The sequence below is a fragment of the Typopeltis vanoorti genome, chromosome 9 (genome assembly GCF_054136105.1).
Source record: "Typopeltis vanoorti isolate ZY-2024b chromosome 9, IOZ_Tvanoo_1.0, whole genome shotgun sequence".
Classification (NCBI taxonomy): Eukaryota; Metazoa; Arthropoda; class Arachnida; order Uropygi; family Thelyphonidae; genus Typopeltis; species Typopeltis vanoorti.
In genome coordinates this window covers 112,927,347-112,944,475 of record NC_143557.1, presented here as the reverse complement: position 1 = coordinate 112,944,475, position 17,129 = coordinate 112,927,347, and the positions used below count along the sequence as shown (strand labels likewise).

Sequence of the window (17,129 nt, the reverse complement as noted above, 5' to 3'; positions counted from 1 at the left end):
ATCCCACGTGCGCTGATGTCACGTGATTGCTTGGGGCGAACAGCTCCTTTGCGTTGCTGCTCCGTGACCTTTGGACTTCACCTCCCCCACCCATCTTGAACTTGTGCTGACATTCTATATCTCTTAGTACACAATGCTCTATTAAACTTTGCTACAGGTCTACACTTCCATTATTATACTAATTAGTGAGTGGCAAAATGCATGCTAATTTGTTTTCTCATAGTATGAAATATTTGATATATTTACTATGCATTATTTTATTACTCAGAGGCAAGCATGGTATAATGTTTCCTATTGTCTGTTCGCTCTGTTATGAAATATTATTTGTTCCAACTTATCAGGGTATAACAGGTGGAATGGAGCATACTAACATCAGCAAAATCCATGATAAGGGTTGAGATTTATGTATATAAGGGGGTAGGCAATAGAACAGACCCCTTCCAAACACTCCTGCATTGCAATGTCTTTGGGGGGGGGAGAGAAAGAGAAAAGAGAGAAATGCATTACAAGTGCACCATGTTATTGATTGCCTGCAGCTTCCGTACTTTTTTAACAAATACTTTTAACTGCTCTTTGAAATTAAGAAAAATGAAAGTTATATTTGAATAGTGCCTTGAAATTGCTCATCATATCATTAGAATTAATATACCGTATTAGCCCAAAGTGTGGAGAAAATTATTATACAGTATCTCCATGTAGTTCAGAGACTCATTGTGAGAGACCCAAACTAACTATTATGCACACAAAATCTATTGGACCTCTCCTTAAACTCATTCACTGTCATGGAACTCACAAATAATTCTGGCAATCCATTCCACTCACTCACCACTCCCCATGCACAGAATTGTTCTGCACATTCCTATTAACCACATTCAACTTTCAAATTTTTCAATATATGACAAGTAGTTAGAGAATTAAGGGTCATCTGTAACTACTTGTCATATATTGGAAAAATTTCCTAAGCATTAATTTTGTGAATCCCCTTTAATATCTTAAATTTCTATCGTGTTCCTTCTTTTCTGCCTATCAACTAAACTTTGTGACTCACAAAGCATTCCACAGGCCTATCATCAGCTTAGTCTCGTCTCTGAATCTTTATCACCTTCTGGTCCCTAATCAATCCAGGTGATGTGGCCGAATCATAGCCTTAAAAAGAGGGATAAGAATTTCCTTATCTTTACTTGTTAGCATGTTTTTCAGCATCCAAGTAATTCTTTGAGCTATTTTATCAACTTTTGTAATATGCCTTCTGCACATCAACTCTTTTGCCCACCAATATCCCTAACTCCCTAGCCTCATCAATTACCTGCAATCCAATGCCATCAATATGATATACCATATGCAACCTTTTCAACCCAAAATATAACCCTAAATTTCACAACATTGAATTTACTGTCATTATCCTATTTATTTAAATTATCCTGCAGGATATCTATATCACTTTATTTGCTGTTGCTCTCCCTATTTTGCATCACCAGTAAACAACTGAATATCCCCTCTTGAACTTTTCCTTATTTTATTGATATACAAATTAAAGATTAGTGGCCTTAAGACAGAACCCTGAGGTACTCCACCAGTATGTATACAAAAAATGTGTTCAAATATTTTCATATTACTTGACACCTCCAAGGAGTCCAAAGACTCATCGAGGGAGGACACCTACTCTTCAACTCTCCATCTCCACCACTCAATCCACCAACTTGAAGAAATATTGACAAATGATCTGTTGGCTTTATGACAGTTCTATAAAAAATGGAGATTAACACCAAATTCTAGTAAAACTGAATGTTCTTGCTATCACCTCAATAACAGACTTGTGAATCAAAAATCAGAGATATATGCTGATGGAACATTAATTTCATTTAATCCGACACGTAAATATCTGGGAATAACTCTGGATAGAACTCTGTCATATAAACAGCATATGATTAATATCGCTGCTAAAGTTCGTACCAGAAATAACATAGTTCAGAATCCTTTCTTTTAGGCTTGCATGGTGATCCGAATGCATTTTTGGAAATTATGGAGACAACTACCGTGTTTGAATAAAAACTTTAGTTTACTATTACTAAAATTTTACAATTCGACGTTTCGACCTTTATGTCAAGGTCATCTTCTGGAGCGTACAAATATACACAAGAAACAAGCTATACTGCAATCATACTGGTTCGTTAAAGACACTGACTAACCACTACCACAATTGTTGGCCTGACCTCTGGTGGAAAAAAAAAAAAAAAATTATACATCAACGCTAGAGTCCTATTATTTGTGTTGTCTATTATATACATGTATTAACATCATTCCAGCCAGTTTGAGTGGAATGGTTTTTAATACTAGCAGATTGGCTAAAGTCCTGACTTATGCTGAATCTTTCATATTAGGTTGGCTGAATGTGTGCCATCCAGATCCTTGGAATTTTCATACCATCTTTATTGTTGATATTTGGGTGGTTTATCAGGATTTCGCAGGATTCTTTAAATTTTCTTTCGTACCATGTTTTTGTGCGGTGTAAGGAGCAGGTGCTTTTCCAGTTGATTTGGTGTAAGGTGTTAAGTGCATGGTCTGAGAGGCCTGCTTCACCATAATGGTTATATTTAATGTGTCTAATGTGTTCTTTCTTGCGTATAGGGATTGTCCGTCCTGTTTCACCAATGTACGGTAAGTTACAGGTGCAGCGGATGCAATAGACTCCAGGATGTGCTAATGGGAGGAGAGGATCCTTAGAGGAGCTGAATATGGTTTTAAGTTTAGTGGGTGGTTTAAAGGTGGCATTGAGGTTATAATGTTGTAGGATTCTGTTGATTTTTTTCTGATAACCCTTTAATGTATGGGATGCCAATGGTTTTACTGTAATCTAGATTCGTTTTTGTTGTGGTTTTATAGAGTATTTTATTGACAGTATTTTTGTTATAGCCATTGTTTATGAATGTGTCACTAATGATTTTTAGTTCTTGTTTCAGGGCTTGCTGGTTAGAGCAAATAGTTGTGGCTCTATTTTTAAGGGTGTTTATGGCTCCATATTTTTGTGCTGGGTGGTGGTATGAATTCACATGTATGTATTGGCCCATGTGTGTCGGTTTTCGGTAGACCGTGAAGGATAGACTGCCTGAAGGAAGACGTGTAACTAGTGTGTCTAAGAATGGGAGCGAATTTTGGTTTTCGATTTCGATGGTAAATTGTATGCGTTCGTCACGAATGCATACAATTGTGACTTTAAGGATATCTTTGACCTATCCCCAGAAGCGATCGATTGGATTAAAAACCTAAATGTTAAAATATGATTAATCTTCTGTCTGATGCTTCTCACAAATTTCATGTTTGTATTTGCCTGAATGTAGATGTTTTACTTTTTATTTATATTATCATATGTGTGTATCTTATTGTCTTTTAACCATGTGTACATGCCATACGATAAATAAATAAATCCATCAACTACAGCGGACTTCATCATCTACGCCAGAGCCATCTACTGCCTGCCACCACTAGTGTTTTCAGAGAAATCTCAAACATTCTTGCCCACATTAAGATTAAAATTTGCAGCCGTTTGGCAGGAGAGCGGTGTGCTAACCACTCAGCCAAACAGGCTGGCATCACCTCCTGGTCTCTGAGCAACCCATGGGATGTGGCTGAATCATAGCTGTGTAAAGAAGGATAATAACTTCCTTATCTTTACTTGTTAGCATGTTTTGATATATATTATTCTCTGTATAAATATCTAAAATGAATGTATTTCTTAATTTTTACTAGCTTGCACTTACATTTAAAAATAAGGCCAGGTTGCAGTAGATTGCTAACACTTGGTTAATGGTAACTTGTCTTTACTTAAATATGGGCCCTTCAGATCATAATTAATGCAGTATAATTGATATTTATCATACCACTGTTGATTTATGCAAATTTTATTATTTTTATCCACTGTTTGTATACATGCAATTTTTATCTATTTATCACCATTTTCTTAATAACTGTGGATAAAAATTTAATTATTTTAAAATTTAGTATTATAAAAATGAGATGTGCGATACTGGAATGCTAAGACTATATATAAAGGTTATGAATATATTTTATTTTTCAGTTTTTTTTAACTCTTGAAAAGTGATATTAACTTAGAAATACATAAAAAAAAATAGTGTGTTACTTACAGCTGCCCATGCAGTTTCTTCTTTCGATGTCATCTTTTGTGGATTACTTTGCTCCACTTCATTTATCCATCCAATAGATCTGCTAGATGAAGTTGCTAGAATTTTGAAACCTCGAGGAAAGCTTATTCTTAGAGAACCAATAACAACACATGGTACGTATACAGTGTATACATGCATGTACAGCAGGATTACTATTATAAACAAAATTATGTATTTTATGTAACTGTTAATTTTTATTGACCAACTTTTAGTGGTGCATAGTAAGTGATACGTGGCAATAAACTTAGAGTTGATGGTAGCTCCTAATTTTTCTGCTGAATGCCAGTGGTGAGTCATGTCCAGGAGAATCATTCTTTTTATGTTTTATTTTTGAGTAGTTTGAAAAAGATCAAAATCTGTGGTATCACTTTGCTGCCATTTTTGTTACTTCATCAGCAGTTTCATTTCCCTTTAATCCCACATAGGATGGGATGGAAAATTATTTTGAAATCCTTATATAGTCTGTTTTTTGCTATGTCTCTAAGTATTTCTTGATAGAAGTGTAGCAGTTCTTAATAGCTTGAAGGGCTGCTAAGGAATCTGTGAAAAATATAAATTTCTTTAGGTTTTGTTTATCCAAATGTTGCAGTGCTGTGTTAATGGCTATTAATTCTGCATGGTATGAGTTGCATCCTATACTGTTGGTGTTGTTTTTAGTTCTATATTTTGAGAGCCATAAATGAGTACCACTCCCAGAATTGCCATTTGGATTTTTGGAGAGTCAGGCCAATATTTCATTATTGTTGAAAGAGCTAATGATCTCAAGATTTCAGGGTTTTCTAGGTTCTTTTTCTCAGTTTTCCTTATATTTTTCCTGTCTTGATTTGGAGGAAATTGCTGGGTAGTTGGCTATTTTATGTGGACAATCCAAGGGAATTTTATTTTCCATGCTTTCATTCATTGTTGATTTTTTTCTTTATTTTGTTTGTTGGCTGCCACTTTTTAAAAAGTTCACTTGTTCTATGATGTGCAAGGTTGGCTCTTTTTTCTACAAATTAAGATTTCTCATCTCATCTTCCTTTCCCTCTTTTACCTTGTGGTGTCGAGGGTTTATTAATCATTGGACCTCAAACCGTTCACAGGATAAGGTGGTCAGCCCTATGCCCCCAGTGTATCCTATGTCTGTAGTGTTGAGTTCTCAAGGCCAGTTTGCCTGCTTTGTGGGATGAAAAACTCCAGGATAAACTGAGGGAAAAAACCCTACTGCCCAAGACCGGCTAACTTGGCTATGGCTGAGGAAGATCCTTCGGCTTCTCACGTCACCGATGGGAATCAAACCTAGGACACTCCTTCCCCAGGCATACAGTTGCGAAGCGCACAGCCACTAGGCTAACCGCATAGACTGTAAGATTTCTTGCCGCCTAAGTTTTGAAGGAACGAGGTTGGATTCAATTCTGCTATTTTTCCAGGAGTTGTATTCCTTAGCCCCATATATGATTCTAGTTTCATTTTTCTGAATTTTTATAAGCTTGTTTAAACTGGTTTGTAATGTTTGCATCCAGATGGGCCTAGCATATTCCATTATGGATTGGATAATAGAGGTGTATGTGACTTTTAAGATTTTATCATCAGCTCCCCATCCTCTACCAGAGATACTTTTTATGATATTTAGTCTTCTTTTTGCTCTGACTTCAACATTGTTGATATGTTTTATTGAAGCTTAGTGATTTATCCAGAATAACTCCAAGGTATTTGGGGTTTTCATTAAATGTAATTAGTTTACTGTTTATCTTAATCTTTGATCTCCACTTACTAGGTGGTTATTAATGGTAAATACACAAATTTCTGATTTAGTAGGATTAATTTTGATTTTTTGGTTTTCACAGTATCTAGATAAACTTTTAATGGCTTTGTTTAAGTGACCTTCTGTTGGTTTTAAGTTGTTGTGAGCTGAGAATATGACCAAATCATCAGCAAACATAGCTATCTTTGTTTCTTTATTTATATTTTGTCTAAGTCATTTAAGTAGATAGAAGAAAGGAGTGGGCTCAAAATGCTGCTTTAAGAGAGTCCCTGTCTTCTTTTCACTTTCTTAGAAAGTCATAAATCCAGTTTAGAACTTTTCCTTCGATTCCAATATGACAAGGTTTGGAAGAGTTTCTGCCTCCACACCTTGTCAAAGGCACTGCTAAAATAAAAGTTTCAATGGTGGATTTGATAGGTTTGATCTGGAAGTTATCTTGAATTGACTGGGTTAAGCAGAAAAGTTGATCAGTTGTTGAGTGTTTCTTCTAAAGGCAGCCTGAAAATGTGGTAGCATACTATAATAAATTTAGTTTAATCCTTTATTCAAGTATATGCACACAAAGTTTGCATACACTTGAATGGCAGCTCGTAGCAAAGGTGGACTAAGCACTCTCATCACTCCTTGTCTTAGTATCTCCCTTAATGCAAAGCACATCTCCTTGCAGATATGTATAATGCTATGCATTAAGGGAAGGGCCACTACCCAGACCGGTTTCGACCTTTATTGAGGTCTCGTCAGTGGGAGCCAGACCCGAAGTGGTGATACTAAGGCAGAAGCAATAGAGAGGTCATATTTTGTTTGCAAAATTTGACTGCAAACTTTGTTTGCATACACTTGGATAAAGGATTAAACTAAATTTATTATAGTCTATCCTAGTGAAAAATAAACTTCTAACGTGGTAGTATACTGTTTTAGTTTAAATAGTAATTCAAACATTGGAGTATCATTGTTTTCCATCAATTTGTCTGGAATTGAAGTCAGTGAAATTGGTATATAACTTCCTGGTTGCTCTTCTGGTTTGTTAGGCTTTAAAATTTGTATGATTATGGCTGTCTTCTAGTCTTTTAGAGAGTTTTCCTTTTTAGGCTATTGTTGTATAGGTAAAGTAGCCAATTAAGGAATAGGGAAGGAAGATGATTTATCATAATTCCTTGTATGTTATCTGGTCCACATGATTTATTTATATCTAGTGTTTCCAAGGCATCTCTCAATTCAGATATTGTAAATGGATTCCAGAATAATTTGTTTTATATTTTGAGAAATTTGCAGTGTTTTTCTGCTGTCAAGCCTGTTTTGATATTTGATGGTCTTTGTTAGTATTCATCTCTAGTTTGCTTATATTTTGAAAATGAATTTCAAATTCCTTGAAACAAATACCTTAGCCTTCATACAAAGGCCAAGGTATTTGTGATCTCCTTATCTCCAGTTTTGATATTTCCATCTGGGGCTTTTAGCGTGTTAGTCTCACTTGCCTTTGGTAAGTGTTCTTTGTAAATTAGCAGTCAGTTTCCAGAGTTTGAATTTAAGTTGTGGCAAAATTCTTGCCACCTAGTACTTTGTAATATATTATATTTTGTTCAATTTCAGCTTTTGTCTTGTTGTACTCTATCTTGGTTTCTGATGAGCTTCCAATTTTTTAGATGTTAAATAATTTATTTTACTTATTATTTTTTAATTATTTTACTGGCAAGTTCCTGGTGAACCTTTGTGTATTTTGAAATCGCTTTTCTCCTGTAGCCTTTGGGATACTTTTTTTTTGCTGCATTTAGGATAGTATTCTTCCAAGTTACTTATATTTCTCCCAATTTGCCTTTTAGAAGTTCCAATGATATTTTTTTTGGGGTAGCTGGTCATTTTTAGATTCAGGTTAGTTAATATTGGGATATGGTCGCTTCCTGCTGGTTCCAAAACAGACCAAATAGCTTTGTCATGAAGATCTGGAGGCACTGCGGTAATATTTAGGCTCCCCCCCATTAGAATGAGACAGATAAGTGGGTTCTCCACTGTTGAGAGTTATTAGTCCTGTTTCATCTAAGAAATTACTCAGTTTTTCTTCTCTTGAGTTTATTTTCTCAGAACCCCATAACAGGTCCATTATCTTAGGAGACATGAAGCTTTCTTCAATGAGATGGAATAGGCTGGAAAGATTTGGTCCAGGTTTGTTAGGAGGATGATAACAATTGAATATGCTTAATGGCCTTTTATGTGGTTCCAGTATTTGGATTCCTTGTATTTCAGTTCCTTCTGCTGCTATGTCTAGTTCAACAACTTTATACGACAAGTTTCGGATTACTGTCAGAAGCTCTCCTCCATTTTGGTCAGTAGCCTATCTTGCCGTATGATATCATAGTTTTTAATGTTTAGTCTGCTGGTTTGTCAAAGTTTGGTTTCCTGGATGTGCATAATATCAGCATCATATTTGTGAGCTGGTAGTAACAGTTCATTTAGTTTTTCTTTGCTTGCTGGAGTAATGATGTCATTTAAATTACATTGGATGTTATTAATATTTCTTGTAATGGGCAGAATGATTTGCTCATTTCTCAACTCTGACATCATTTCTATTTTTTTTTTTTCTACCAGTGACTCCAGTTTTTCATCCCTCAAAACAGGCAAACTGGTCCGTCAACACACATGACTACAGTCATAAATACTTATGGCAAGGGAAAGCAATAGGAAACTACTTTGCATCATATTTGCGACCCTCTCAAAGAGAGGAGGCCACAGGATTAGGATTAGGAAACACTCAGTTGGTGTACACAATGTTATGATAGTACTGCATGAAAAGTTTATCATTATCAAATTTCTATTTATAATTTTCCTTCAAATTAATCTGTTTTCTGTCAGGACTCCATCATTAGATCTTATATTATTGTCTAATGAGGTGCATCTTACTGTATCATACCTCTAGATCTTGGTCTTTCTCTAGTCCTTTTTTTTGCCATCTTGATAAAAAAAAATTGTTTCTGCCAACCTTTAACATCAAACTGTGCTCCTCTACTTCCTTCAGTTCTAACTTCTGACCTACAACTCAAATATAGACTCAGTATCTGCTTCAAAATAGGTATGTTAGTTGTTGTGTTTGTAGAAATTAAAGATGGAAACTTAAATGTATGTGAAAATAAACTTTAATACATGTAAATCTTCACTGAAAGGCATTTTCAATACATTAAGAACAGAAAACAAAATGCAATAAAGAATTAATTTTAAAAGTGTCACTATAGTATAATATACATATTATACTAATATAATATATAGTATACATAAGACAGCAGATGGTCAGTAAATTTCTAATTAAAGAAAATAACATATGCTGATCATTATATCCATGCTACTTCTCATGGATGTACCATGACTCATCAGACAACATGACTTATTTCCAATCTTCCAGTGTTTGGTCACAGTGTTCATGATATCACTGTAGACAAACTTTCTGGTTTTTTGCAGAAGTCAATGGTTTCTGTATAAAAACAATACTGATTATCTTCAATTTCCTGTGCAAAGTTCAGGAACAGCTTTCATTAAATTCTTCAGTCAATTGCTGCACACAAACCTCCTCAGACAACTGTGATCTCTTCTGTTTTCAAAAGCGTGCCTTCAGTCAGATGGGCATCCGCAATGTCTTTATTCGACTCCGAAAGATCTTTTTGCTGTGTAAGTGGCATTTACATACATCTGCATAGAGGTTTCTAATTCAGTTGCTGGTATGTGTATATGGATCACATTATGAAAGAAAGTAACATTAGGCATGATACCAAATTTATAGATATTCAATTCGGGGGGACCCTTGCTTTATGCAGATGATATTATGCTCTTAAATAAATCCAGTCTAAGTCTACAGGATTCTCTAACTAAACTGAATAATCCCAGTAATAAATTCAGTATGAAAATTAGCAGTAAAAAGACACAATACAAAAATAGTAAGAACATTAACTGTGTCCAGAATGGGAGAGCCTTGGCTATTTAGGCACAATTTTAGTGATGGTGGCAAATTAAATATAGAAAAAGACAACAGAATTAGAAGCTGGTATGTAAGGAGTTGACTGAATAAATTTATATGGAATAAGAGTGAAATTAATCAGAAACACGTATTCTATTTGTATACAAGACAGTGTTCAAACTGATTTGAACTTACAGACTTTAGAACTGGGTTAGAAATAAAATAGTTGGTTATGGAGACCACAGATATGAGGGCTCTGAGAAAAATTAAGAAAATTAACAGTGTTCAATCCTCGCCTTCTCGTGGTGCACTCTGTTGGGTATCTACCTGGATACTGAACGAACAAGGATGGGCTGGCAATTTGGGATTTAGCCGACCAAATTGTATTTTTATTGGTTAAACCAAAATAAAAAATGATGGTGCAACATGACAAAATTTCATGCTGGCTGGGGCGTTTCCTAGTTAAACAAGGTCCCTGTTGTTTTCGCCAGGGAACCAGGGCGAACTGTGAAAAGTCAGTTACTGGAACAAATCTGAAAACACACCCCAACTCAACATCACCAGAGTTAAAGATCAGTACTATCAACATAAGAAGCCTGAATTGCAAAGAAATGGAACTAGCTGAGGAATTAGATAAGTACCAGATCGACATAATAGGGGTGACTGAAACAAAAAAGACAAAAACTGGTGAGATTTTTCTGAGCAATAAATACAAAATGTTATATTCAGGCAATGACAATCAAGGAAAAGAAGGAGTAGCCATAGTATTCAACACAAAATATGAGGCTAATCTTCTTGAATGGCAGTCAGTCTCAAGTAGAGTGATGTGGGAAAATATGAGAATGGGGAACTGGACAATGAGACTTAATTGTGCCTTTGGTCTCGCAGAAGGTTCTGCTAAGGTAGAAATGGAGGAATTTTTTGATGCTTTAGAAAAAGCAACTGACACAACGAAAAAGGAAAAGTTGGTTCTTGTTGGGGATCCGAATAGCAGAGTATGAAATGATTGTGAGACATACAAAAATATTTGGGAAAATTTGGAGAAAAGAGCAAAGCTAATAATAATGACAAATATCTTTTGGATTTCTGCTCAGGACATGAACTGGTTAGTAATAACACCATGTTCCAACATAAAAATGTGCACAAATTCAAGAGGCAAGGAATTAGAAAAGTCTCATTGACTATATTATTGTTGATAGTGATGTTTTCTCCCTGTTGCAGGACACCAGAATGTACAGAGGATTTGAAATTGGAAGTGATCATTATTTAGTCTTGAGCAGGATAAAATTGAATTTCATATTGAAAAGAATAACATGTAAGAAAGTTTTAAAGCAAATAAAAGTTGAGCAGCTCTCAGATGTGAACTGTAGACTAACATACACAAAGATTATTGAAGAAAAATTTAATGAGTTTGAGAACAGAAACCAAACCTTGGAAATCCAGTTGAAAGCCCTGAAGAAAATTGATTGATTCAGACAGAGAGGCATGTGGTGAGGTTGTCTGCAAGGATAGAAAATCAGGACTCCATGGTGGACACAGGAAGTTAAAGAGGCAGTGAAGGAAAAGAAGAAATCATATCAAAGGTTCCTGGCAAATAAGTCGGCTTTTGCTCTTAGAGAAAACAGAGACAAATGTATGAAAGCGAAACGTATAAAATAAGCTAAACAAAAAGTCATGGGAAGACTTTGGCAAGAACATAGAAAATAAATATCAAGAATGTGGTAAGATATTCTGGAGTTGTTAAAGAAGCTTAGAAATGGAGAAAAGATTGCTGTAAAAGGAGTTAGACATGATAAAGGTGACATGAAAACAGGAGAAAAAGATATCCTTGAAGTATGGAGTAATTTCTTTGAAAAATTGCTAAATGAAACAAGCAGTGATAGCACAGCAGTAAAAAAACACTCAACAGGCATACAGTCAGAAATACATATCCATACTTGAAGTAGAAAATACCATCAAAGGCTTGAAATGCGGAAAGGCAGCAGGAGTGGATGATATTCGACTAGAAATGCTGAAGTATGGTGGTATAAAAGTCTTACAGTGGCTGCACTACATAGTTCAGAAAGCCTGGACAGAGGGACGAATTCCTGATGATTGGAGTAGAACTCTAATAGTGCCCATATATAAAAAGGGAAATAAAACTGAATGTGAGAATTACAGAGGTATTTCGCTGCTGAGTGTTCCTGGCAAGATCTATGAAAGTATACTTGAGAAACGGTTGAGAAGAATTGTGGAAGAAAAGCTTGGATTCACTTTATGACAAATAGTCGAGAAAGCATGGGAATATAACATAGATATGTATTTAAGTTTTGTCGATCTGGAAAAGGCATATGACAGGTGCCAAGAGAGAAGCTATTCAATACGCTACAGTTATATGGTGTCAATGGGGCATTATATAAAGCAATACTTAGTCTGTATTTGATTTGTAAGTCTGCAGTTAGAATTGAAGGATGTACAGGAAGATGGTTTAATGTTAAATCTGGTGTGAGACAAGGATGTACATTATCCCCTCTGTTATTCATTATCTATATGGATCACATTATGAAGGAAAGTGGTATTAAACATGATATCAGAATTGGAGATGTTTATGTCAGCTCTTTGCTTTATGCAGACGATGTTATACTTCTGAATAAATCCGCTACAAGTCTGCAAGATTCTCTGACTAAATTCAATTGCTGTTGTGATAGATATGGTATGAAGGTCAGCAATAAAAAGACAAAGACAATGAAAATTGGCAGAATCATTGAAAATGTCAGCTGTGTCGTGAGTGGCAAACCTGTGGAACAAGTAAAACATTTCAGCTACTTAGGCACGATTTTTACTGAAGATGGTAAATTAAATATAGAAATAGACAACAGAATCAGCAAAGCTGATATGGTGGGAAGTCAATTGAATAAATTCATATGGAATAAGAGAGAAATTAGTTGTAACACTAAATTAGCTGTATACAAGACGGTGTTCAAAACAGTTTTAACTTATGGATCTGAGAGCTGGGTGAGAAGTGAAACAAAATAATCTTAGAGTTTCGCATACTGGCTGTAAAATAATAAGGGATTTTTATCCCCTTAATTTAATTAACTTCGCCAGAAAATATAGCTGTTTGGCTCTTCATCTTAATGAGAAGTAAAATACTTGACCAAAGACTAGAGGTCGCAGATATGAGAGTTCTGAGAAAGATTAGAGGCATGAACAGATGACATCAATGGCAATATCATATTAAAAACGAGGATATTAGGAAAGAACTTGACAACATTGTCGGCATCCAGGCGTGCGTTAGCAGAGCTAATCTCAGGTGGTATGGTCACTTAAACAGAATGGGTGAGATAAGATTAGCAAAACAGGTGTTCTCTGCCAGGTTGCCGGGAAAACGACCCGGAGGAAGACCAAGATATAGGTGGATTGATAGGGTTCAATGTGCCTTTGACGATAGAAATATGAGATCTGATAATGATAATATTGGAGTCTTGACAAGTAATAGACTGATTTGGAGGAAAATTGTAGATAGGAAGTTAGTAATGATGTAAATTTTTCATGTAGTACTATCCTATCCTGTACACCCCTTTAGGGTACATATCAGGAATTTGATGATGATGATGATGATTAATTAACAGAACTACATTACAAATGAAGATGTTAAGAAATAACTTGACATTGTTAGCACTAATGTAATTTAATTTAAATGGAATGTGATAGGAAAGGTTAGCAAAACAAGTATTTTTTGCCAAAATGGCAAGATAAAGATCCAAAGGAAGACCAAGATCTAGGTGAGTTGATACAGTAAATGTGTTAGAAAACCAGAATATAAGATCTGGTGATATCGGAATTCTGATAGATAGCAGAATAATTTGGAGTAATATTGTCTATATAAAGTTAGTAATTTAAACTTTAATGTAGGACTATTATAATGTGTACATCCTCTGAAGGCTTGGGTACATGCAAATAAAGACATTAGTTATCCCCTTTACATGGTGAAAACTGTTTTTTGTCTCTAAATTATATGAAATTTCTGAACCACTTGAAGTGCAGATTTTTTTCCCTTTTTATTTATTTATTTATTTTATTTTTCAGGCTGTAACTGTGATGAGTTGCTAATGAAATATACACATTATTATAATAAGTGCTAAATAAAATCAAGATTATTCAAATTGTACTCGAATTAATGCATCAGTGATTCCAAGCTAATTTCATGGAATACTATATATGCAATTATATACTACTAAAGTATTAATGAATCAGTGATATATCCAGTTATAATTGTTAAGCTCAAAATTAATCTGGCTTCTGTCTTAACAAATCTGAGGTCGTACAAGCTGAATGACAAGCTTATTTCTTATATTATTTATAAGATAGTCACATTCTCTCCATATACTATTTTTTTGGTATCTTCAGCAACCCTCATAACTGTGTTGCCAATTTTATATCCATCCCCATTTGTTCTAATTTGCATAACAGAGTTCTATGTAGTATTCTGTCAAACAACTAATCCAGCAGGATTTTACATACCATTTAACTATTCCATTTATCCATCTCAGCTGCCGCTCTGTTATAAAAAGTTCGTAAATTACTATGATCAACCAGGCATGATCAACCCTTCACAAAGCCATGGTGCACCTCATAGAGTATCATATTCTTATCCACCCATTCCTGAATTCTCTCTTTGACCAACACCACTCAGAGATATTGATTTCTATAATTTGTTTCTGCAGTCATCGAGCCTTTGTTATGGAATGGAATTATCGTATTTTTCCGTGTATAAGACGGTACTTTTTGCTAAAATTTTAGACCAAAAATTGGGGGGTTGTCTTATACATGGGGGTAACCGGTTGAGAGACCTGCAGTTGCTGTGGCGAAACTGCCAGTACCTTGTTGCCGCAAATAGACTTCCACCAATCACTAGCCTTTGTTAACTCTGTCGATGGAGGTCATTAACAGTTGATTCTGAATAAACCAATCAGAATTCTGAAAGCATTGATATGCATTGATTAACTTACCTGTCAAACTCATTGGCAGTAAGTTAATGCATTAACAATATTTTGAGCACTAGCCCATAAAAATGTCTAAAAATAAAAAACGATTGTCATATTCTTCAGAATTCAAGTTAAGTCATCAATTACACCAAAGAACATGGAAATAAACTGCAGAGAGACAGTTTGGACCTCCTCCCACTGAGTGTATGATTAGACAGTGGAAAAAACAGGAAGAACAACTACTCAAGATGCCAAAAAAGAAGAGGGCCTTAAGAGGAAAACCAGCAAAATGGCCAAACTTGGAGCAGAGACTAAGATTTGGATTATGGAGCAGTGCCAGAGTGGGATATGTGTGTCAACCAAGCTTATTCAATATGAGGCAAAAAGGTTAGCAAGAGAAATGAACATTGTTGATTTCACAGGAAAGACAAAATGGTGCTTCAATTTCATGAGAGAAGGGTTGGCCCTGAGAACACGAACCCAAGTTAGCCCAGAAAATGTTCATGAAGTCCTTCAAGAAATGTGGAATCAGCAATGCTATGGATGGAACTGAGGATGATATCATATATATAGACAGTGACTCAGAAGACAGCAGTGATGCAGTAGAGATTAAAAAAAGTTATATGTCTGGAACTAATAGTGATGAAGAAAATGATATGTCTGGAACTGAGAGTGATGCTTAATTTCTTAGTATGTATCTTAAAAATATTACCTAATTACTAAATATACTTTGAATATTTAAAATAAATATCAAATGTGTTCTGTTTTATGTTTAAAATATTGATTTCTTAATTTTAGGTTTGAAAAAGTAGGGTTTGTCTTATACATGGGGAATTCTTTTACACAGAAAAATACGATATTTTTCCCCTTTCCATTCCCTTGAGATTTTTCAGAGCTGACTTAAATTAAACAGCATTTTGAGAGACAATGATGTTTAATTTAAGTCAACATGGCTTAGTGTTGAAACATTCCAGTCTTTGAGTTCTGTGTCAAGAACACTAATGCTCCTGCTATTTTTTCATGGGGATAAGCATTACATAGATTTGTTGCTTCCTTTTTTTTTTTTTTTTTTTTTTTTTCAGTAATATTCAGGACCTTAAATAAGATCATATCTCTCTCTCTCTCTATCTTTCTCCATTTTAGGGCTAGCTTCATCACAAACCTTCCTCCTAAGTCTCCAAAAAAACTTTTCCTTATGTATTTAGGATTAAGTGCTAGTTGAAGCTCATGTCTTGTAGATTAATGGAATGAAGACAGCACCATGAATAAATTAAATGATGGTTTATTCTTCTTAGGTATCTTCTCCAGTTTGGGGACACTACTTAAGAAGAAGCAAAGGTTAGCATTCATGGTATGCCAGAGCATGTCTGTATCTCTGTCCTGTCATAATTATTATACACTGGGAGCTAGTATTTTGATCGGGCCCAAGAACCATTTACAGTGTCCAGAGAATATAAAGTGGGTCAAGGGCAAGATAGCATTTTATGTCTATAGATGAGTGTTCACAGGGACCAGCTTGCTTTTTTTTTTTGAGGGACGAAAAACAAGTTTCTAGGATAAAAATCTCTATACCCTTCATACGAGTCAGGCTAACTCGCCATTTGATTAAAAAGACCTGATAAAAGTATCTCATATTATACATGGGAATCAACTCTAAGTGTTTCTAACCAAAAGGCTTGTTTATACCACCTGAGATGCCGAGGCTTTATAAATAATAATTTAATGATTCTAAATAATTGGATTTAGATTTAGGGGGTGCTTAAGGGTCAAAGCTGTATAACTGAGAGGAGACCTCCACATAACCTTTAAAGGAATGCAGAGAACTGACCATGGCTTCTGACCTAAAGTCCAATCCTCACCTTCTCATGGTGCACCCTGTTAGGTATCTACCTGGATACCGAACGAACGAGGATGGGCTGGCAATTTGGGATTTAGCCGACCAAATTGTATTCTTATTGGCTTAAACCAATATAGAAAATGATGGTACAACATGACAAAATTTCATGCAGGCTGGAACGTCAGCGTTGTTTTCGCCAGGGAACCAGGGCGAACAGCAAAAAGTCAGCTGCCGGAACAAATATGAAAGCACACCCCCAACTCAACATCACAAAGATCGGTACTATCAACATAAGAAGCCTGAATGGCAAAGAAATGGAGCTAGCTGAAGAATTAAATAAGTACCAGATCGACATAATGGGGGGGGACTGAAACAAAAAAGACAAAAACTGGTGAGATCTTTCTGAGCGCTAAATACAAAATGTTATATTCAGGAAATGACAAAGGAGTAGCCATAAAAG

The 17,129-nt window shown here is 35.3% G+C and overlaps 1 protein-coding gene across 3 annotated transcripts in view; it reads left to right on the top strand.

The window, feature by feature from the left end:
* The window catches only part of CIAPIN1 (cytokine induced apoptosis inhibitor 1), a 139,539-nt gene that overhangs the window by 30,286 nt on the left and 92,124 nt on the right, over window positions 1-17,129 (top strand). For all 3 annotated transcript variants that reach the window (XM_090398154.1, XM_090398156.1, XM_090398155.1), the window contains exon 3: window positions 4,145-4,294. In XM_090398154.1, coding sequence (XP_090254280.1) covers window positions 4,145-4,294 — 150 coding nt within the window. The remainder of the gene's footprint in view (window positions 1-4,144; window positions 4,295-17,129) is intronic.